This window comes from Bos indicus x Bos taurus, chromosome 19 (genome assembly GCF_003369695.1).
Source record: "Bos indicus x Bos taurus breed Angus x Brahman F1 hybrid chromosome 19, Bos_hybrid_MaternalHap_v2.0, whole genome shotgun sequence".
In the NCBI taxonomy this organism is placed as follows: Eukaryota; Metazoa; Chordata; class Mammalia; order Artiodactyla; family Bovidae; genus Bos; species Bos indicus x Bos taurus.
The window spans coordinates 12,183,639-12,207,536 of NC_040094.1; the positions used below are offsets into that span (position 1 = coordinate 12,183,639).

Below are 23,898 nucleotides of genomic sequence, written 5' to 3' on the forward strand. Positions count from 1 at the left end.
ACATACTCCATTGTATATATGTGCTGAGCTTCTCAGTAGGTCAGTGGTAGAGAATCTGCCTGCCACACAGGAGACCCAGGTTCGATCCCTGGTCAGGAAGATCCTCTGGAGAAGGAAATGGCAATCCACTCCAATATTCTTTTTTTTTTTTTCTTTTTAATGCCAGTATTCTTGCCTGAAAATCTCATGGACAGAGGAGCCTGGTGGGCTACAGTCCTTAGGGTAGCAAAGAGTCAGACATGACTTAGCAGCTGAACAACAATATTTGTTCCATGTCTTCTTTATCCATTTCTTTTTCAATGGACATTTAGATTGCTTCCATGCCTCGGCTGTTGTAAATGGTGCTGCAATGAACATTGGGGTGCATGTATCCTTTGGGATTATGATTTTCTCCAGATACATGCCTAGGAGTGGGATTGCTGGATCATATGGTATTTCTAAGTTTTTTAAGGAACTTCCATATTGTTCTCCATAATGGTTATACCAATTTGCATTCTCACATACAGTGTAGCAGGGTTCCCTTTTTTCCACACCTACTCCAGCATTTGTTTTTTTAGTATTTTTACATTCTTTTTAAAAGTCAAAATAGTAGACACAGAGTTCTACAACTTACTGATCAATAACATAAGAAGCTCTCTTTTTTTTTAATGGCTGCATATATTCCATTATTCTCTACACACATGATGTAATTTTTACCAGTCTACTGTTTATGGATGTATATTGTTTGCATCATTATCGTTACAACTATTTTTCTATAATGTATACAATCCCTGGCTTAAAGCATGTGTGTACTTTTTTTTTTTTTAAGTATTACCAGATTGCTCCCTACCATAGCAGTTTAAAATCCCATCAGTAAAATGCCTGTTTCCCCCAACCTTTGCCAGTAAGGTGCTGAGTAGATGGGAGAAAATGGTGTGTTTCTTTATAGTTTGAATGGTAGAATAATACATACTGTAAGGGTAGATTTCCTGAATTCTAATCCCATCTGTGCCACTTCTTGTGTGACACTGGACAAGTTATTAACTCTTCTATTCCTGCTTTCTCACCTCTAAAATCAAGTTAATATTAGTGTCTGCCTCGTGGTTTTCATGGGGTTAAATGAGTTAATGTATGTAAAGATCTTTGAACATTACCTGGCACTTAGCACTTGCTATTAATTATTTTAAATTCTTTGCTCTTAATGAAATTGAGCATCTTTTTATGTATAAGAGGTATTTCTGGGTTTTGTGAACTTTGGTATTTCTGGGTTTTGTGAATTTTGTCCATATCCTTTGTCCATTTTTCTGTTATGATGTTGATCATTTTCTTATGGATTTATAGGTTCCCTTTCTATGGTAAGGGGATTAACCTTTTGTTATATGTGTTGCAGATCTTTTCTTCTGATTTGCTTTTAATTGTTTGGCTTTGTTAGTAGTGTTTTTTCATGCCACAATTTAAAATTTATATTGTCAGATTAATCATTTTTATTTATTAGTTTTAAATTTTATTTTTATGATTAATTTTTGCCCTTGCTGTTTCTTCATTGCTGCGTGTGGACTTTGTCTAGTTGCAGTGAGTGGGGCTACTCCCTAGTTGTGGTGTGCGGGCTTCTCATTGCTGTGGTTTCTCTTGTTACAGAGCATGGGCTCTAGGTACCCGGGCTTCAGTAGTTGTAACACATGGGCTTGTTGCCACATGGGGTGTGGAATCTTCTCAGACCAGGGATTAAACCCATGTCCCCTGCGCTGGCAGGTGGATTCTAAACTACTGGACCACCAGAGGTCCAGATCAATCAGTTTGTATATGTACAGGTTTTACATTATGCCTGCAAAGATTTTTTCTCGTCTAAATTTATTCAAAATAAAATGATAATGGTACAGGTGAAAGGGATTAACAGGTACAAACTTCCAACTATAAAATAAATAAATCATGGAGATGTAATGTACACATGGGGAATGCAGTTAGTAAAATTATAACAACTTTGTGTGGTGAATAATAATAACATCTTATTTTGGTGATTACTTTATAATGTATAAAAATGTCAAATCACTATGTTGTACACCTGAAACTGATATTTTAAAAAACTCTCCCTCCCATATTTTCTTTTGTACTGATAAGTTTTTCACCCAAATTAATTTTTTTTCATTTAAGTGAAGGTATAAGTCACATGTTTCATACAGATTTTTAGTAAATTCCTAACTGTAAAAGTCTCAGCCACTGACTTTTAGGCATATTTGTCTTTAAATAAAGACAAAGTAGTAAATATTTTTACTACTAATAATAACTTCACTAACTCTTGACATTTAAATGTTCCTCTTTTAGATCTTTTCTTAAAATATGTCTTTTCTTATTTAGGAACTGATGAATCCCCAGAACCACTGCCAATCCCCACGTTTTTGTTGGGTTATGATTTTGATTTTCTGGTGCTTTCTCCATTTGCTCTCCCTTATTGGGAGAGACTTATGCTAGAACCCTATGGATCTCAAAGAGATATAGCCTATGTTGTACTCTGTCCAGAAAATGAAGCCTTGTTAAATGGAGCCAAAAGCTTTTTTAGAGATCTTACTGCAATATATGAGGTAGGTACTTTAAAAGATCTTTTTAAAACACCTTATGATTTGCATGTTTTTATATATAAAATATACTGAACATTTCAGTTGATTGGTAAAGAATAATTATGATGTCAGGCTAGATGTTTAGTTCTTGTACCAGCCAGTTACATTCTTTACAGCTTTGACCCAGATCCTTTGTTAGATGTGTATGCCATGACTCACGGTGGAAGTTGCCATACTGAGGGGAAAACATTGTGTGCATATACATCCCATTTAAGATAATCTTTTTCTGAAAGAAAGGGTAATGTTGTTAAATGGCTAGGAAAAAAATTACATTTTTTAAAATTCTAGTCTTTTTTTTTTTTTTTTCTATTTTTTTTTTCTTTAATAGAAAATTATTTAATTAGTATACATGTGTTCCCCATCCTGAACCCTCCTCCCTCCTCCCTCCCCACACCATCCCTCTGGGTCGTCAGGTAGTGACTCTAGTCCTTACTTTGCTCATAGTAAAATACAGCTATGATAGGCCTCTCTAAGACTCATTTTATTTCTGAAATTCTTGGCTGGTCTTTTAAGTTATAATTCTTATGTTGTATCGATCATTGAGTGCAATGATTATAAATTTTAAGTACTCTGGAACATAAAGTCTTCATTTTATAGTCATTCCTGAGTATCCTGAGTGTATTGATTCTAGGACCCCTTGCAGATACCCCAATCTATGGATGCCCAGTCTCTTATAGAAAATGTCATAGTATTTGCATATAATCAAAACACACCCTCACTTATACTTTAAATCATCTCTAGATTACTTACAGTATCTAATGCTATGTAAGTAGTTGCAGATGCGGGGAATTCAAGTTTTGCTTTTTGAAACTTTTGATTTTTTTTTTTTTTTTAAATATTTTTGATCCATGGTTGGTTGGTTGAATCTGTGGTTGTAGAACCTAAGGATATGAAGGACTTATGGTATTTTCCTTCTCCTACAAATACTTGGAAGTCTAGTCTTTAAAATTTCTTTTACAATCTGAATCATTATTTTGTGCCAGTTTAATTCCTCATTAATATTCTGCTTAATAATTGCAAGATATCTGTAGTGTGTTTTATAAAAGTAAGTGTTTCCAAAGAGTGTTATTTAGAACACTAGCCCTGCAAAATCTTCCGAGAAAAAAATTCCATAGTTAGATAGGCTTGGGGAGACGTTGTGTATCTATTTACCTTTTAGAGATTTATTATACATGTTAGATAATTAAAGCCTTTGAAATTCTTACAGTAAAGAAATTCTTTGTCATAAGTTTTCGTAACCCAGTGTTGCAAACCTATTTGAAATTGGACTTCGTATAACAAACCATAGTGACCAGCAGAATTAGAGGCAGAGCTGGATATTTGTATTTATATACATGATTTGAAATAGTTATACGACTTAAAATGGCTGCAGATCTGTACTCAGTTACTTCTGTATTCTGCAAGTTTTTGTTATTTGAAGTACGTGGTTTTGGTGCTATTATTATCTAGGTGTTTTATTTCATTGGAGATAACTTTGATAGAAATTTAATGGATTTCTAATGTAAAAAGCATGAAGACTTACGGCACTGTTTCAGCCTTGATATTTTTATTCCAAATGTTAATTCTAAATGATAAAGCTTATTTTTCAAATAGCTTCAGTGCTTTATTTTATCATATGTACTAAAAAAAACTATAGCAAATTCACTAATTCTGATTTCTGTATATATGTTTATAGTGTTGTCGATTGGGTCAACATAGACCTATTTCTCGATTATTGACGGATGGGATCATGAGAGTTGGATCTACTGCATCAAAGAAACTATCAGAAAAGTTGGTAGCAGAATGGTTTTCTCAGGCAGCTGATGGTAACAGTGAAGCATTTTCTAAACTCAAGCTTTATGCACAAGTCTGCAGATATGACCTAGGTATTGAATTTATATTTATTTTTAGCCAATTTTAGCAAAGTATGATGCAGTCCACCAACTTTTTTTGTAAATAATATTTTAATGAAACACAGCCATTCGTTTATTTACAGGTTGTCTGGGCCTCCTTTTGTGCTATTAATATTAAAATCAGAGCTAAGTAGTTGTGACAGAGACTGTGTAACTTGCAAAGCCAAAAATATTTACTATCTGATCCTTTACAGAAGAAACTTTGATCACTGCAATAGGGCTCCTTTCAAGTAGGAAGATATGTGTTTTTTGTTTATTAACATTAAGATTCTTGATTTGTTAATGGTTTAGGGATAAAAACAACTTGTAGTTTCCTCTACAATATCAAGAGATAGTTCTTTGTTGGAATTAAGAAAATGACAGTTATTGAGACTTGTTTTTAAAACCCTTAATTAAATATCAATGGACTTACTTTAGACTTAATTGAAAGAGACACAGAACCAAAACATTGAACCTCATTAGACATTCCTATCATTTGAACTCCATAATTTGAACCCCTCTGTTTTATATTGAATTAGTCCCCAATATAGTCACTTTTCAATTTGTGACCAGGGAACTCTTTGAATGGTTTAATGAAAATTTGCTGGATATTTCATAGAAATCATTTTTTTTATTTTGTATCTGTTGGTTTTTCAATTGAAAGTGGTTTTCAATTCCATTCAGAATTCATTTTTTTCACTTTCTAGGGGGAATAGTAAGCTAGTGTGTGCTGCACTGTTGGCAGGCAACTTAGGGAGAGGGTAATTAGTATCCACTAGTTATTATTCACATAGTAACTAAAGAACCAGTTAGTGAAATAAAGAATTAAATATCCTGCTTGTTTTTATTTTCTTTAGGTCCTTATCTTGCTTCCCAGCCATTGGACAGCTCTTTACTTTCCCAGCCAAATTTAGTTGCCCCTACAAGTCAGTCTTTGATTACACCACCTCAGATGACAAGTACTGGAAATGCTAATACTCCATCTGCCACCCTAGCGTCTACAGTGAGCAGCACTATGACAATGTCTTCAGGTGTTGCCATGTCTTCTTCAGTTGCCACAGCTAACTCAACCTTGACTACAACTTCAACTTCATCTTCGTTGTCCTCCAACTTGAATAGTGGAATGTCATCAAATAAACTACCTTCATTTCCACCTTTTGGCACTATGAACAGTAGTGCTACGGGATCCATGTCTACACAAGCAAGTACAGTTCCGAATAGCCAGCTAGGAGGGCAACCTCCATCAGCTCTACAAACAGCTGGCATTTCTGGAGAGTCGTCTTCAGTTCCCACTCAGCCACATCCTGATGTGTCTGAAAGGTATCTTTAAATATACTAATTTCGCAGAAATATAAATACATGCCGCTTCTGTCTGAATAAGAATATAGAAGAGCCTTTGATCTTACCCTTGAAATTTTAGTTTTTAATGTTGAATATTTTACCTATAAAATTATGATGAAGACTCTTGGTAAAGTCTTTGTCATAGAATCTCAGAGTGGAAATGAAGACCTTGAAAACTGTCTAGTCCAGTTGTCCTGTGATGTTTGAGTCTATTCTGTGACATAATTGTCAAGTTGAGTTGCCTGTGCAAATCACTAGTGATTTATAAGTCACTATTGAATGACCCTGTTCAGAGGCATAAGAGTTGTACCAGGGTTTGAATCTTTGCTCTGTCGTTTACTGGCTATCACTTTAGGAAAGTTACCTAACCTTTTTGAGCTGGTGTTTTCTTATCTGGAAGGTGGGAGCAGAAGGATATAATGTACATTGTGTGCCTCAGAAAATGCTTCCAATCACATTTGTTATTTATAACAACAACAACAATGATGATGACAGCTCTGTTCCTTTTATGAAGAAGATATTCCCTTTTGATTTATAGGTTAGGTTAGCCTGAGCCTGGTTATATCTTTCAGCTCCCAGTTGCAGTTTTCCCCAAAGTTAGAAATGTGATTAAAAACAAACTCTTAATTACCCAGCTAGATCCTTCCATCTTTAATACCTATAATAGATTTGGAGTTTTAAAAACTCATACCGCCATCAAAGAATGAAGCTTAATCACCAGTGAAGTTATGAAGTATGAAATGAATGTGTATTTTCTAAAAAGGTAGTAGACCACTGACTAAGTCTGGAAAACTGGTTTCTTTTTGGTCTAGCTCTGCCTCTAGACAGCCTTGTGATCTTGGGCAGCTCATTTAACTTAACTTTTGTCTCAGTTTTAGCACATAAGCACTACACTGTCTGACATTTCCTATACTCTGTGGTTTTAAGAATTCTGTTTCTTTTAATTGCAAACCTCTTAATGCCAAAGGTCTTTGTACACCATGAAATTGTGTACATTTATGATTCTCTTTGGAATGGTGTCCCTCATTTTTAGAGAGGCTCTCGATAGCACCCCACCCCCAAAGTGGGGAGAGGATAAGAACCTCCTTTGATGCTATTTTAAGAAGGTGGAGTACAGATTTTTCCCTAACTGTCTTATTTCTACTTCAAATTTTAGCACAATGGATCGAGACAAAGTGGGCATTCCCACAGATGGTGATTCACATGCAATCACTTATCCACCTGCAATTGTTGTTTATATAATTGACCCTTTTACATATGAAAATAAAGATGAGAGCACTAATTCTTCTAATGTATGGACTTTGGGGTTACTTCGATGTTTTCTGGAAATGGTCCAGACTCTTCCTCCTCATATTAAGAATACTGTTTCTGTACAGGTAAGAATGATAAATGTTACAAGTTTATTTAAAACAATTTGGTCCTGATAGTTCACAGCTACTATTCTATATCTAGATTGATTCTCTAAAAGCCAGATTTATTGACTTCATTTTAAATGATATTAGAAATCTTAGAGAGTTTATAAAAGATAAACTTGCAGTCATACTACAGTAATAATGGAGAATAAAAAGATTGCATTAAGTAGGGTAAATGTTTCTCCTGTGTTACTTTTATATAAACTAATTTTTAAATTCATTGGCTTAAATAAGAAAATCAAGAATGGACTGAAATAAGCTAGAGTTCTAAATAAGACTGGTTATAAAGTAAAAGTAGAGAAAAACTAAGCACACATTAAGTTGTATGAAAAGAATTGGAATTATTTCTTTATAGACTGCAATAGGACTGTGGCAGTCAGTGGCAGTATTAATCAATATAGCTGCTACGTAGAAATGTCTAAAGATTTTTATATAACTCATTAGTATAATTGAGTATTTATTAAAAATCTATATACTAGATAAGAAAGTATAATTCTTTATTATTTTACTTAGGTTCTGTTTAAATTTTCTAAAAAATTTTTTAGAGTTTTAAACCTACTATTCTTTTTTTATCTCTTCTTAAAAGTTTAACGTTTGTACTATTTGCCTTTAATTCTTAGATTGTTCCCTGTCAGTACCTGTTGCAACCTGTGAAGCATGAAGATAGACAAATCTATACCCAGCATTTAAAATCTCTGGCTTTTTCGGCCTTTACCCAGTGTCGGAGACCACTTCCAACATCAACCAATGTGAAAACATTGACTGGTTTTGGTCCAGGTTTAGCCATGGAAACAGCTCTTAAAAGTCCTGATGTATGTTTTCCATAACCAAAGTTATTAAATGACTACTTTGTATGATTTTATGCAAAACTAAGTGCAGGTTTCTTTTTAGTTCTTATTTTCCAGTTATCTTGTAATGGGTTTTTATTTTCAATAAAAAGTTTTTCTGCACTTGTATGGTGCCATAGTAACTTAACGTTTTATTCTACAGAGACCAGAGTGTATTCGACTTTACACACCTCCTTTTATCCTGGCTCCAGTGAAGGATAAACAAACAGAGCTAGGAGAAACCTTTGGGGAACCTGGACAGAAATATAATGTTCTTTTCGTGGGCTACTGTTTATCACATGATCAAAGATGGATTCTTGCATCTTGCACAGATCTATATGGAGAACTTTTAGAAACTTGTATCATTAACATTGATGTCCCAAACAGGTATTTTATTTTCTTAAATGTATCATTATATAAAGTCTTGGGATTATGGGTACATTTCATTTCTTTTATAGTGAATATTTATATTATATAAGGGAATTAATAATTTTGATTAATCTATTAAATAGACAAAAGAGATTAAAGCCCCTAAATTGTATATAATAAACCTTGAGGTAATGATTTTAGCCTAACAAATTTTGAAACATGGGACTAGAAGGTCATTTGCAATTTAAAATCCAGTAAAGCATCCTAGAACATTTATTTTTCTCAGGTACCATCTAAGATACAGTCCCTAATAAACTGAATTAACTTTATTCACTGAGAATTTGGGGCTTCTCTGGTGGCTCAGTGGTAAAGAAATCCACCTGTCAATGCAGGAGACGTAGGTTTGATCCCTGGGTGAGGAAGATCCCCTGGGAAATGAAATGGCTCCCAACTCCAGTATTGTTGCCTGGGAAATCCCTGGAATGGAGGAACCTGGCAGCTACAGTCCAGAAGGTCACAGAAGAGTCAGATATGACTTAGTGACTAAACAAAAAACAATTAAAAATTTTACTATTTAAATATTAGAGTGTCTTCTGAAAATGGTGGCCCTCTTTAGAATTCTTCTTGATAGTAGTTAGGTATCATGATTAGTTATTCATGAAGGCTGTGACTAATAGTTTACAACAGATGAACCTTGTATTGAGTTATCACTTAATAGACATACTGATACCATATTTCAAAGCTAGTGAACATTGCTTAAGAGAACGTGAAAAGTCCATGAAATAACTTTTGATCTTTCAGTTTTGGTTCTCTCCTTTATTTTCTTCTTTCTTTTATAAACATTCTGTAGTTCTAAGGTCAGAAATTGGTTGTATGCAAAAAAAAAATTGATTATTTGGGTATAGTGGCGCTGAAGAAACAGGTATAGAAATATTGATCTGTGAAGGATGAGAATGAGAATAGAGAAATAATAATACTCCCTTCCCAATACAGAGATAGTATATTGCCATTTTACTGAAAGTAAAAGTGAGGTGATGGTTAAGAGGTCCAGTGCTAGAGTCATAGATCTGGATTCAAACCCAAATCCTGGCTTATTGGCTGTGTGATCTTGAGAAAATTACTTTACCCAACTGAGCTATAGCTTACTTTTCTGTAAAATCAGGAGGATAATTTTATCTGCCTTATAAGGGTTCTTAAGATGAAATCAGGTGTTACATATAAGTTAGTTAGGCTGCTGCTTGGTACATAGTAAGTACTCAACAAATGATAGCTACTGTTGCTCTCCAGAGAGTGTTTATGTACTTGGCCTAATAAAGGACATGCATGCAGAAAACAGCTTTGTTTGTTCTGAGAAGTATGGGGGAATTTGTTCGATATTTTTCTTTTTTTTTTTTTTGACATTTTTCAATTTAATGTATGAAGCAGAGGTTGGCAAACTCCAGTTTTGGGGCCATATCTGGCCACACTTATTTGTGTAACTATTGTCTGTTTCATGCTGCAGCAGCAGAGTTGAGTTGTTGCAGAAGAGTTTTGATGGCCTGCAAAGCTTAAAATATTGGCCCTTTAAAGAACGAGCTTGCCAGTCTCTGGTGTAGAGCACTGTTTTTGATGAATTTTGATAATTTGTGAATAGTTTTTTAATTTTAAGTATATATTTTAGCATGTATTAAACAAAATGTAAACTAGCATACCAAACCTGTAATTTTATATGTATTCTTATTTAGGAGTTGTGAAAAAATGTCAAGCATTAAAATGAAGGAACCAATTTTTCACAAATTCGAGCTCTTTTGAAATGTCATCATTGGAATTTTAGAAATGTTTATGACTGTCTCTATTCCATACAACAGAGCTCGTCGGAAAAAAGGGTCTGCTAGAAGATTTGGTCTACAGAAACTTTGGGAATGGTGCTTAGGACTTGTACAGATGAGTTCATTGCCATGGAGAGTTGTAATTGGCCGTCTAGGAAGGATTGGTCATGGAGAATTAAAAGGTAAATTTGTGTTTTTATTTTTTAATACTTAAATTTCTGTTTTATGTTAATTCACATACTATTCAAAGCATATCTAGGAATAGGTACTGAATAAAATGCAAAAGGTAGTAAAAACCTAGTATTCTGTTGTCTAGCGCCCAAATGGCCTAACTCAAATTTTAAGAGAACTTATTGCAATTTTATATAAGTGCTATTACTGCTATTCTTGTCATCTTCCAGTTTTATCCCCTTTCTGCTTATTAGTCAACTCATCCTATATTCAGTACATACTGTTATCAGCATATATTGAAGTTAGGGGGTAAAAGATGTTGAGACATATCAGTAATAGACTTTTGACTTGATGACTCTTGAGGAGTACATTAATTTCAAAACCATTATGTTTTAACTTCTGTTCTCTAGGTTGGTAACAGTGCTTTTACTTTGGATATTATTATTATTATTTACTGTTGATACCCACAGATTGGAGCTGTTTGCTGAGTCGTCGAAACCTGCAGTCTCTAAGTAAAAGGCTGAAAGACATGTGTAGAATGTGTGGTATATCTGCTGCAGACTCTCCTAGCATTCTCAGTGCTTGCTTGGTAGCAATGGAACCCCAAGGCTCTTTTGTTATCATGCCAGGTTAGCTATCTTTAGTTTATGTCAGATTTAATTCTTTATGTACTTAAGTTTCTAAGTATTACGTAAAGTTGATTCTTCATTCATTAAAAGAAAAAAATACCTTTCATTTTCTTTTCAGATTCTGTGTCAACTGGTTCTGTATTCGGAAGAAGCTCCACTCTAAACATGCAGACGTCTCAGCTTAATACCCCACAGGATATATCATGTACTCATATACTTGTGTTTCCAACTTCTGCTTCTGTGCAAGTAGCTTCAGCTACTTATACCACCGAAAATTTAGACTTAGCTTTCAATCCCAACAATGGTAAGTGAATTGTTCTCTGAAAAGTGAAAGTGAAGTCACTCAGTCGTGTCCTACTCTTTGCAACCCCATGGACTGTATTCCACCAGGCTCCTCCATCCATGGGATTCTCCAGGCAAGAGTACTGGAGTGGGTTCTCATTTCCTTCTCCAAGGGATCTTCCTGACCCAGGGATCAAGCCTGGGTTTCCTGCATTGTAGGCAGACGCTTTATCATCTGAGCCACTAGGGAAGTCAAATTGTTCTCTAGAGGTTTGCAGATATAAAATAAATCTGGGTGATTCTGACTGATTATAGATTGGATAATGCCTCCCAAAGCATCTGTGTCCTGTATAGGTTCCTGAAACCTGTGATTGTTAACATTATATGCATGTGCTTGCAGATCTGAGTAAAGATCTAAGATGGAGAGATTACTCTTGCTTATGCAGCTGGGCCCGAAACGCAGTCTTATATATCCATAGAAGAGAAATTTGACTGTACACAAAAGAGGAGAGGACCGTGTAGTGGGAACAGAGGAAAGCAGAGTCAGAAATGACTGCTGCTGACTTTGAAGATGGAGGAAAGAGCATGAGCCAAGGCAAATAGGAATAGATGTTGGAAAAGACATGGAAACAGATTTTTCCCCTGGAGCCTTGAGGGAGAGCACACCCCTGCCTATACCTAGATTTTTGGCCTAATGACTAGCATTTTGATTTCAATCCAGTAAAACTGAATTTAGACTTCTGACCTCCAGAACTGGAAGAAAATAATGTTTGTTGTTTAAACATGTTTTTGGAAATTTGTTAAACTGCTACAGGAGACTAATACCATTCTTCTGCTTTATTGATATCAGAACTAATGCTGTGAATTACCCCATAAATGTTTACTTATTTTTTGAGTGATTGATTAATTTGGCTACACTGAGTCTTGCTCATAGCATATGGACTCTTAGTTGTGGCATTTGGGAATCTAGTTTCCTGGGAATCAGACTCAGACTCCCTGCATTGGGAATTCAGTCTTAGTCACTGGACCACCAGGGAAGTCCCTGATGTTTACTTAGGTTAAAAGGCAGCATTGGTCATAAAATATTTGTACAGTTTATGTACATACTGTTGAGTTACCTGTATGTAAACTTTGCAGGTCATTTTATATTCTTTTCTATTTTGATTTACCAAAATACTATAGTAATTTATAACTTTTCTAGATGTACTTGTATGGATTGCATTTTAGTACAAGAGAAAATAAGTGATGTTCCATTGTTGCTCTGAGTTACCTTAGAAAATGGCACATCTCTAAAGTCAAAAGTATGGGTAATAATTATTCTCCTCTTTTAATGTGTATACAGTAACTTGAGTATTTTAATAATAAAGAATTAAGGAATTTATTCTGACTAGTCTCATTTTAAATACATTTTCATTCCCAGCATTTGTGTTAGTTTCCTGTTGCTATTTGTAACAAATTACCACATTCTTATTGGCCTAAAACAACACACATTTATTTTCCTACAGTTCTGGAAGTCAGAAGCCCAAAATTATTCTTTCTGGGCTATAAATACAAAGTCAAGGTATCTACAGGGTTGATTCTTTCTAGAGGCTCTAAGGGAGAATCTGTTCCCTTGTCTTTGACAACTTCTAGAGACCATGTACGTCTCTTGCTCATGGTCCCTTTTTTCATCTTCAGTGCCAGCAAGATAATACAGTCACATCTTCAGTGACTCTAGGCTTACTTTAACCCTCCTATTAGGACCCCTTTGGTTACATTGGACCCACTTGGATAATCCAGAAAAATCTCCCCATCTCAAGACCTTTAGTTTGATCACATCTGCAAAGTTCTTTATCGTAACATATTCAAGGTTTCTGGAATTAGGATGTGGGCATTTTGGGGAGGGACCATTATTCAAAGCAGTCTCATGTTTATTTATGCATAGTTGATTATTTGGCACATGGTAGACATTCACTAAATGTTGATTACATTAACTCATTTTGGTTAAGATCCATTGTTTTAATCCTTTCTTGTAAATGACTGTGGGATATGAAAAAGGGAATATTTAATTTTTTCTTCCTTCTCCATAGATGGAGCAGATGGAATGGGTATCTTTGATTTATTAGACACAGGAGATGATCTTGACCCTGATATCATTAATATCCTTCCTGCATCTCCAACGGGTTCTCCTGTTCATTCTCCAGGATCTCATTACCCCCATGGCGGTGATGCTGGCAAGGTAACCCTGTTATAAATTCAGTTTATCTAAATGTCATTCATTAACTTAGTAATGGATTATATCAATGAGAGAGAACACTTTTTTCCCTTGAAAAGTAGCAAGAAAATTAAAACAGTCCATTCATGTACTTCTACCACAGAGAGTTGTACATTATTAAGAGGGTCTCTAAGGTTCTTCTTTCTCTGACTTTGTATTTTCTAGACTACTTGGCATTAATCCTTCTTTTAGTTTTCCTGCCACTTCACCATAGCTTCTACGTAGAAATAGGATTAGATTATCTGAAAAACAGGATATGACTCTAAGAGCTGCCATTCATATCAGAGCTGTGGACAAGGAACATAAAGGAAATACTGATTTTCCCATAAAAATAGAAAAAACACCAACCCCTCCCCTTTTTATTTTTACCACTTACAGAAACATTTTGTCTTGTCCTTCTGTTTGAACTCAAAACTATTTGAGCTTCATTTGAATAATATTATTTGAATGAAATTATATATATAGTGGTTATTTAATTATTGTAATATGCATATGTTTACATATGTTTAAAGAAGGATCTTTGTTTGACCTTACTTTGCATCCTTTCCTTTTTCTTTTTTAAGTGGAAAGAAATGAAATGATGGGAAAAAAGAAACAAATAAGGAAAAGCACCAGTAATCATACCAGTTTAATAGAACCAGTTTTTTGGGATCTTAGTTCCCAGATCAGGACTGAAACTGCATCCTTGGCAGAGAAAGAGTTGAGTCCTAGCCACTGGACCATCAGGGAATTCCCTTAGCAGCTTTTTAATTGCATTGTTCCTTTACCAGAGTTTGTTCTCACTGCTGTTCAGTTCCTAAGTCATGTCCAATTCTTTGCAGTCCCATGGACCACGGCATGCCAGGCTCCTGGGTTCTTCACTATCTCCTGAGTTTGTTCAAATTTATGTCCATTGAGTCAGCAATACTATCTAGTTTGTTACATCATTCCCCAAATATTGGACACTTAAATCTTTTATTTTTTTCTGTTGTAGGTAATAATTGCAGTGAACATTTCCTGTTGATACATCAGTTTTCTTTTTATCTGTTTCCTTAAATAGCAAAGAATGTGTTAACTAGTCTAAAGGATCTGAGCATTGCCATAATGCCTTCCAAATGACTCTTAATTGCATTTTATAGATAGTGCTACATGAACAAAGATAAATTCAGTCCACCTTTTGGATTGGGATACGATCATGAATTAGTTGAGAGGGTATTAGGAAATAAGTTAGAAAGTTCATTGAATGTTTTGTACTTTTGAGTCAGCTACAAAGATTTATACACACACTCACATGCTGAACATGTGCTTGGCATAATAATACAAACTTGTTAAAATAGTATATTTTCTTAAAACTCTTAAAATTCATTTATTTAATGCTATTACTAATTATGATACATATTTATTATATCCAGTTATACTGGATATTTTTTAAAATATCCAGTATTTTTTAAATTGAAGTAATTAGATAATGAGACTGATAGTAAAAAAACATTCTGTATTTATAGCTATTATAGTAAATGAATTAACATATTTTTAATTTTGTCTTTTTAAGGGTCAAGGTACTGATCGACTACTTTCAACAGAATCTCATGATGAAGTAACTAATATTCTTCAGCAACCATTGGCCCTTGGTTACTTTGTATCAACTGCCAAAGCGGGTCCCTTACCTGACTGGTTCTGGTCAGCATGTCCTCAAGCACAATATCAGTGTCCCCTTTTTCTTAAGGTATTGCTCTTATTTTTTTTCTGGCCAGTTCCTGAGTGATGCTGATTGACCACTTAAGTCCTAAGAAGTATGGAAGTGATGTTTTGAAGTCTTTAGCTTTTGTCTGAGGTCTTAAATGCATTATCACATATAACTCTCTAGATAAAATAACAAAGAGAATAATTATGAAACAACTCTAATTCTTAAATTTATATTAAGTTTAAACTTTTAAATAACTTTAAATGGACTATCTGAGACCCTTGCTCTTAATTATTTTTAGCTGCACATTTAGAGTTTAGAGCTAGAAGAAACCTTGTATTAAAATACCTTTAACCTTTTCATTTTCTCAGTGAGCATGTTAAAAGTTCAGAAAAAATCATTTGTCCAAAGTCATAAATTGGTAGTAGACTTGATTAAAACTGGATCTTTTAATGATTATGTAATGTTATTCTTTGAATTATATCATAGTATACTCCTATTATGCATCATTATTTTGAGAACTAAAGGATTCATAATCTTTGTAAAAATGTTTACTATTTAGGTGCATTTCCCTACCTCCTTAAAAAAGCTTGCTAGCTTTGTGTAAATTGCTGTGTTAAAACTATTGAGTGGTTTTCAAGTAATGGTATTCTCAGACCCATAGTGACTTATTTTATCAAAACAAATTAATTATCAAGTGATATAGCAAGGTGGAGATAAATTATAAAATGGTAAAATGAAATGTGAAAGCTCTATCTAGAGTTTGTTCCTGCTGCTACTACTACTTTTCCAAAATAACAAATGCAGATCTGATTTCACTTACTCTTGTATAAACCCACCAGAAGTAGACTGGTTTATTCCATAAATTATGCTAACTTAACTACTTGCCAACTGATTTTTATTTGTAGGATGAAAGTTGAATAGTATATACTTTCGTTTTTTAGGATTATAATTAGTGGGTACTTGAATCAATAAGCTTGTTGCTGTCTTTTAAGCCTGTTACTATTAAATCTGATTCCCTTGGCTCACATATCATTGAGTCAGTGACATTTTGATTAAACAGTGAATTTCTGTAGCACATTCATGAAGAATACAAGAGCTGTTGATCTGAATTGACTGTTAGTGAGATAATATATTTAGAGAGTGTTGGCCAAGGTAATAGTTTTAGCATAAGACTTTTCTACCCCTTCCAGTGTATGTGTAGTGGTCTTGTGTCTCATTACAAGAACGTGTTCCCAGGGGGATTTCTGCACTTCTGTAGTAATCCTTGGAGTTTCTACAAAACAAAGGGTTCTTTGCTCCTTTAGGAAGTGCTCCATGTGCTTTCTGCTCTCTTTTGTTATTACCATACACATTAAAAGCTCTGAAAAACAGCAGCAAATAATAGTGTTTCACAGAACATGTTTTTAAGAAACACCACTTTATAAGAAGTCCAAGGGACTATCCAGATTCTTTTCTACTCAATATTTATTTGCAGAGAGGATAGTGTAAAGTGGGCATTCACCCTCAGATACAGTGTAACAAGATTAGGACTTCTGGTCTGAATTACCAGGTAAGGCATAACTTACCATAATTTTGTTCACCTTTTTTTTTTCATACATTCCATTTTATTTCTATACCATAGGCAATAAAATCATTTGGTATGTTTCTCTTGTCTTGGGAAAAAAAGGTTACCTAGATGATTAAAAAAATCTTTTTATCATTGAAATTAGAGCACTGCTACTAATTACATTCATTTATTTGTTATAATCTGCCATATGAAAGACTTTTGCTTATAACTCATAAATCAAGGGCCCATGGGCAGTTGAAACATATTTTTGGTTATATTTCTAAATACACAACACAAAATTTTACACGTATTATTGCAATTGTAGAGGAGAGCGCATCTCAATATAAAATAGTACCTTTTATAGTCGTACATCGAATGAGATCTGTCAAGAGTTTCTGCAGTCAGTACTACGTCTTTTCATAGCTTAACACTATTATATATTTTGACTTACAAACAAAACAGTTCACTTTCTTTAATTGAAATGTGAAGAAGAGTAGCACATTCCTTTCTTTTACTCTTCATTGCCATACCTAAGTGAGTGTATGAGTTGTTACTAAGCCTCCACTATGAAATGGAATGGGCAAAAAATGCATCTGTGCACTGTATTACCTAAGGTGCTCAGTCAGTCAGTCAGTTCAGTTGCTCAGTCGTGTCCAACCCTTTGCGACCCCATGGACTGCAGCACGCCAGGCCTCCCTGTCCATCAACAACTCCCGGAGCTTGTCAAACTCACGTCCATCGAGTTGGGAGATGCCATCCAACCATCTCATCCTCTGTTGTCATCTACTATGCCTTCAATCTTTCCCAGCCTCAAAGTCTTTTCCAGTGAGTCAGTTCTTCGCATCAGGTGGCCAAAGTACTGGAGCTTCTGCTTCAGCATCAGTCCTTCCAATGAATATTCAGGACTGATCTCCTTTAGGATGGACTGGTTTGATCTCCTTGCAGTCCAAGGGACTCTCCAGAGTATTCCCCAACACCACAGTTCAAAAGCATCAATTATTCAGCGCTCAGCTTTCTTTATGGTCCAACTCTCACATCCATACACGACTACTGGAAAAACCATAGCTTTGACTAGATGGACCTTTGTCAGCAAAGTAATGTCTCTGCTTTTTAATATGCTGTCTAGGTTGGTCATAACTTTTCTTCCAAGGAGGAAGCGTCTTAATTTCATGGCTTCAGTCACCATCTACAGTGATTTTGGAGCCCAAGAAAGTAAAGTCTGTCATTGTTTCCATTGTTTCCCCATCTATTTGCCATAAGGTGATGGGACGGGATGCCATGAACTTCATTTTTTGAGTGTTGAGTTTTAAGCCAACTTTTTGACTCTCCTCTTTCACCTTAATCAAGAGGCTCTTCAGTTCCTTTTCACTTTCTCCCATAAGGGTGGTGTCATCTGCATATTTGAGGTTATTGATATTTCTCCTGGCAGTCTTGATTTCTTGTTTGTGCTTCATCCAGCCACTGAAAGTAGCTCTGCTTAAGATTTATAGCTTTATAGGTAAAATATTTGCATATGCTTACTTCTGGCACTTCAGGCTTCCCAGGTGGCTTTAGTTGTAAAGAACCCGCCTGCCAGTGCAGGAGACATAAGAGATGTTGGTTCGATCCTTGAATTGGGAAGATCCCCTGAAGGAGGCCATGGCAATCCACTCCAGTATTCTTGCCTGGAAAATTCGCTGTGGACGGAGGAGCCTGGCGGGCTATGGTCTGCAGGGTCGCAAGGAGTCACACACTGAAGCTACTTAGCACAGTACTTTTTTCAGCGCTAGACCTAGGTTAATTTGCATAGTCTATGTTACATAGAGACTATACTCAGGTTTATCAGTTTTGTTCTTTCTTAAATGTTTACTTTACACATCTAGGCAGGTTATACATAGAAAATAATTAAAAATCCTTTTTGTAGGATTATTATGTGGCCTAAAAAGCAATGAAACTGAAAAAATTTTGTTATGCACTTAAAAATTATATAATGAATTAAACAAGAAGAATAGCTATGTTTATAGTGGCTCCCATTCATTACATAAGTCTAAAATATATTTCATCAAGGAGGAGACCTTGGGAAAATAAGGTAAAGCCAACAGATTTTTTTCCATTTGGCTGACCGATTATCTGTTACTTTTTAGGCCTCTTTGCACCTCCACGTGCCTTCAGTGCAATCTGACGAGCTGCTTCACAGTAAACACTCCCACCCACTTGACTCAAATCAGACTTCAGATGTCCTCAGGTACAGTTCTTTTTACCATTAAGCTTGGAAGGAATTATCATGTTGATCCTTTCATAGTTTTGTCCTTTTGGGCAGTAGTTTACAGTTGTGTTACCTTTGGATCTCTAGTTGAATTATTTGTCATTCAGAATGAGTGCTTTCCTTTCTAATACATGTAATCTACCTCTGAGAACATTTTAATGAAAATCAGTTTTCTTTAACCTCCCCAAGACCCTCTGTTTCATACTTTAACCTTTTTTCTGTGTGTGACTTTTAATCTTATATGCCATCTTCGAATTTGCTTCCAAAATTGACAATGTAGGTACATACATGACTGACTTAGTTTACTTGCTTTTCAGGTTTGTTTTGGAACAGTACAATGCACTCTCCTGGCTAACCTGTGACCCTGCAATCCAGGACAGACGCTCATGTCTCCCAATTCATTTTGTGGTGCTGAATCAGTTATATAACTTTATCATGAATATGCTGTGATCTTCATTTGATGGAACTGTGCAAGAAAAGAACAAGGAAAAAGATTTTGCTGCAACATTAAGTTACAGTTATCTTCTCAGTGAACGTCATTTGTGATGGGGTCTAATTCTTATTACTTCAACAAATATTGTTTTGACTTGGGGGGAGGGGCGATAACCCTGTTATTTTTCATTGACTATACTGAACTCTTTAGGATGATGACTGATCATACACAACGTATTATAACATTTTCGTAGCAAAATTAACCTTTTTTTTTCCAGTCACAGTATTTGTGAAAAGTAATGAGCCATAGTACCCAGTCATGTTAAATGAATATTAAAAGCATGGAGAAGGAAACATGAGGAACAATGAATTTCAACATATGGCTTCAGAACATCAAGATGTTCTTGTATTGGATTATAGTATCTAGTATTCAAAAATGCCTGCATCTCTTATTTATTGTAAGTTTTTAAATGTATAAATTGTCTTATATTTCTTAACCTCTTTTATAAAAATTTTCCTAGAAGGTTTATACTGCCTTCTTGCTTTAAAGCAATTGGTCTAAAATATATGTAATCGTCTTAATTAAAAAGTTGCAGTAGGGTTGCTTTTAGAGTATTATTTTTTTGTAAGGGGGTGGGTGGGACAGTAAATTTGTATTGTCTTGATGTACAGTTTAATGGGGATAGAGGGGAAATAATGTCCATACCATTGTGTGTGGAGGATTTACAGCTAAGCTGTAGTTGCAGAGTACATGTACAGTAATGAAGTTCACTGTGTTTATAAATTGAAAAGGTACCGGGTCTTACAACATTTTATATCGATCACACCTTTACAGAATAACATGATGGCAATATACAAGTGATATTGTTAGGTGGTTTAACTTAGAATAAAAATGAGAATTCTTCAGTTATATTTTGTACTATGGTTTAGGGCTATGACTAATATTTCAGGCCATTTCCAGTGAAAGAAACTTAGTTTTACAAGAAAAACATTTGCTACTGAATGCTTAAACTAATTTTGGTGTTTAATGTTACATGCTTAAAATTTTTTGTTTGATTTAACAGTGGCACATCTAGGCATGGGAGTATTATTAATTATGAAAATTATCTTCAGGATCTGCTATAGGTTGAAATTTAGCCCAGCTCTAGGCATTTTACAAATTATTTTAAGAGCAGTCACTCTTGATTGTTTGACTTTTTTTTTTAATTAAAGATTGGGAATGTGTGTGAGAGTATGCATATGTATGGGTGTGTGTGTGCAATCAAACTGTGGTGTAAATAGATTCTCAGTGAATTCTGGTATTCAGACTATTCCACTAGTTAAAGAACCATTTTCTAAACTTAACCTGTTTCCTTTTGCCTTTTTTATTTATTTAATTTTCTTGGTTTGGAGATGGCAGTCCCAAACACCAGAGTCTGTACTTTTCTATAACACAGCTCAGAAAAGGCAGGGCATATGCCAAGGAGGTTCTCACCTCCCTAAAGAAGGGACTTGAATTTTAGGGACTTTAATTCACCCCTTCCTTCAATGCAGCTTTCCCTATTCTTGTTTGCACATGCCAAGAAAACTGCTTTTATGCAGCCTTTATCCCCTTAAAAAATCCTTTCTACAGTGCTGCTCACAAGAGAGTCCAAGTTAGCCTCCTACCTGTGTAGCTGACTTGAATTCACAGTCGCCAAGTCTACCTGTCTTTCTTGGAAGCAGTCTAGCTAAATTCTGAATTTGTATGTTCACTAATTCTCTACAAGGACAAAATGGATTGTATTTACAAAACTGTAATTTGGTATGTTTTGTTATTTTTTTTTTTAAACTGAAACTTGTTTTGTAAATACTATATGCTTAGCTTAAATATCACTTTCTTATGAAAAATACAACTTCTTCAAATTGTGTATATTAAAACATTAGCAAGTCTTGTTTTTCCTATAGAGAAAACACAATTGGTAACAAAGGTTTTCAATCATTTGTTCAAAATTATAATGCAATCCCAGTGGTCAGCCTATTTTGAAGTGAAAATTTAAAGGTCACATCTGTGCATTTGTTCTTAAATTATGCTAACACACTACAGATTATGTTGGCATGTTTTGTTCTGTACTTAAAAAAATACTTGTCTGAGATTTGAGGGGAAAGATGCTTATTTGAAATTTGTATTAAAATGGTATTCTTTTTTATATATTTTATTATCTCAGTAGTGACTCTTTAAAAAATATACTCTCAGTTGTTTAAAATCACTAATCTATAGTAACCACACCTCAGTTTGAAAACATATTTTTAAAAAATTATTCCCTGACAGTTTCTTTTATATGGAGCCATAAGAAAGGAACCCATTACATGATTCCTTTTTATCTGGGAATCAAGGAATAGTTCCCAAATATATAGGATTTACTGATAAGATTTTTTTCTTCCCTTCATATATAAATTCACACTCAAATGGAAAATTATTAAATAGCCATTCGAAAAGGTCAGGAAACTTGTTTCAGGAAAAAAAAAAAATTAAGCCCTTTGTGCAGGATGATGGATCTGACTTACTAGTGTAGTCACAGACAAGTTTTGTTTAAATAGGTAAGCAAAGTAATATACTTTATACCAGTTGATCACCAACACCATGACTTCTTTGTTACAGTGCTAATGTCTGTTTTTTGTGCAGTTATCCATTACAAAGTGGGGTGGGAGTTGAGTATTTTGGCATTTTAAAGGATTAGTTATATAATGTCTGCTTCCAGCCAGTGAGAAACATCTAGCCATACCTTTCTTATGCAAGCCATTCAGTTATCAGGACTGTGAATTAACACTGTATGAATAAATTTCTGTACACCTTATTGTTTGGCCACAAGGCCACCAAGTGTACTTATATGTAATCCTTAAATTTTAAAGTAGCTGTAATTTTTAAATCTTTCTAACTTTTCTTAAACCACTAAAAATTAAGCTCTTACTACTTAGTCAACTATCCTCAGCTGTATTCGTACTCAATTGTCAGTATGGCACAGATTACTGTATTTAAATATTCTCCTTTCGTCTTCGTATTTACCTTCTGAGGTAATTTTTTAACTTAATGTGTTACTACAAAGATTTGCAGATCTTTAATCAAGCACTATGTTAATACTGTAATATCAAAATACTATGTTGCGTTATTTAAAATGTTCAAATTGAATACATTAAAATGAAGTTTTTAAATGCTGTTGCATCATATAATTTGCTACTCATCCACTATGGCATCACATATCAGTCTATTAATACATTTAATGTTGCATGAGTGATGTTTTCGTCTGGGTTTCCTTTAAGACTTTAGTTTGTCTAAATTAAGGAAAAATGTTTTTGACATAAAATTCTTTTGCTTCCCTGCAACCCTCAAAAAAATATGCTAGAAAATCTTTACCATTCAGTTTTTCTTGATGTTTTAATGGGCCCAGAACTGTGGTTTAAATTTTTATATATGTGTTTTCTTTTTTGTGGAGTATTAATTTAAAACTGGATTTGGGACCTAAAATACTCCTCAGGTTGATGTATTCATGAAGTTTTAAAATAGCTTTAGTTTTCAGAGTAAACTGGATTTGTGGACCTTAAAGTTACTGAGTTTAAACTATAAATTGTAATGTCATTACTGGACATGTCAGCATCAACTCTCTCAAAATAGCTTGGTCACTTTATGAAGGGGCGTTTTAAAGTTGTTTAGCAGTGACATTTAATATGGTCCAATTGCTTTTTTTTTTTTTTTTAACGTGACAAAAAAGAATAAGGAACAAACACTATTGCTGCCGAATGCCATAACACTGAGTTGTACAAATTGTGATTGAGGAAATGAAAAGGTTTATACTTTTTAAAAAAAAAAACAAAAACAAAAAAAACTTCAAATGGAATAAATTATTCATGAAGCCTTCATTGTGGTGTCTCATTCTCTTGAAAATATTTCCATCTTAAATTCATGTTAAAAGTGGTAGTGGTATTTTTATGTCACTTATAAATGAAAAGGGGCAATCTAAAAACTGATGAGCTTTTAATTTCTTTGAAGTATTTTGCTTTGTAAAAGATTTTAATCATACATCAGTGTATACTATACAGGAAAATTGTATTTATACATATAAATTCCTTTTAGGCTGATTAGTTTCATATTAGTTTTCTAGTCTAGACAAGTTACCTTGAAATACTGAAAGCTTAGTTCTGTACTATAAAAAATTGCCTAAGTGTTATTGAAACATAAAGTAGGTGGGTGGGAGGTCTGTTGGTTTGTTTTTGGTTTTTTGCAGCACAGAATGGCTTGTGGGATCTCAGTTCCCAGACAAGGGATTGAACCTAGGCTTTCAGTAGTAAAAACGTGGAGTCCCAACCACAGGACTACCAGAGAATTTCCAGAGAAGTGTTGTTCACATATAAACAACCAATTGAAAAATAGCTCTGCCGATTTTGTTTAAGCAGCTGTTCAAAGTATTTTTGTCCAAACTTAAGCTGAGTAAGGA

General features: G+C 34.5%; 1 protein-coding gene across 1 annotated transcript in view; it reads left to right on the top strand.

Moving 5' to 3' along the window:
- The window catches only part of MED13 (mediator complex subunit 13), a 96,751-nt gene extending 73,428 nt beyond the window's left edge, over window positions 1-23,323 (top strand). The window contains exons 18-30 of the mRNA XM_027518955.1: window positions 2,335-2,558; window positions 4,270-4,459; window positions 5,323-5,785; window positions 6,963-7,182; window positions 7,839-8,030; window positions 8,209-8,432; window positions 10,262-10,404; window positions 10,864-11,022; window positions 11,141-11,326; window positions 13,374-13,522; window positions 15,090-15,263; window positions 18,894-18,994; window positions 19,333-23,323. Coding sequence (XP_027374756.1) covers window positions 2,335-2,558; window positions 4,270-4,459; window positions 5,323-5,785; window positions 6,963-7,182; window positions 7,839-8,030; window positions 8,209-8,432; window positions 10,262-10,404; window positions 10,864-11,022; window positions 11,141-11,326; window positions 13,374-13,522; window positions 15,090-15,263; window positions 18,894-18,994; window positions 19,333-19,465 — 2,558 coding nt within the window. The 3' untranslated portion in view covers window positions 19,466-23,323. The remainder of the gene's footprint in view (window positions 1-2,334; window positions 2,559-4,269; window positions 4,460-5,322; window positions 5,786-6,962; window positions 7,183-7,838; window positions 8,031-8,208; window positions 8,433-10,261; window positions 10,405-10,863; window positions 11,023-11,140; window positions 11,327-13,373; window positions 13,523-15,089; window positions 15,264-18,893; window positions 18,995-19,332) is intronic.
- Window positions 23,324-23,898: the final 575 nt, after the last annotated feature.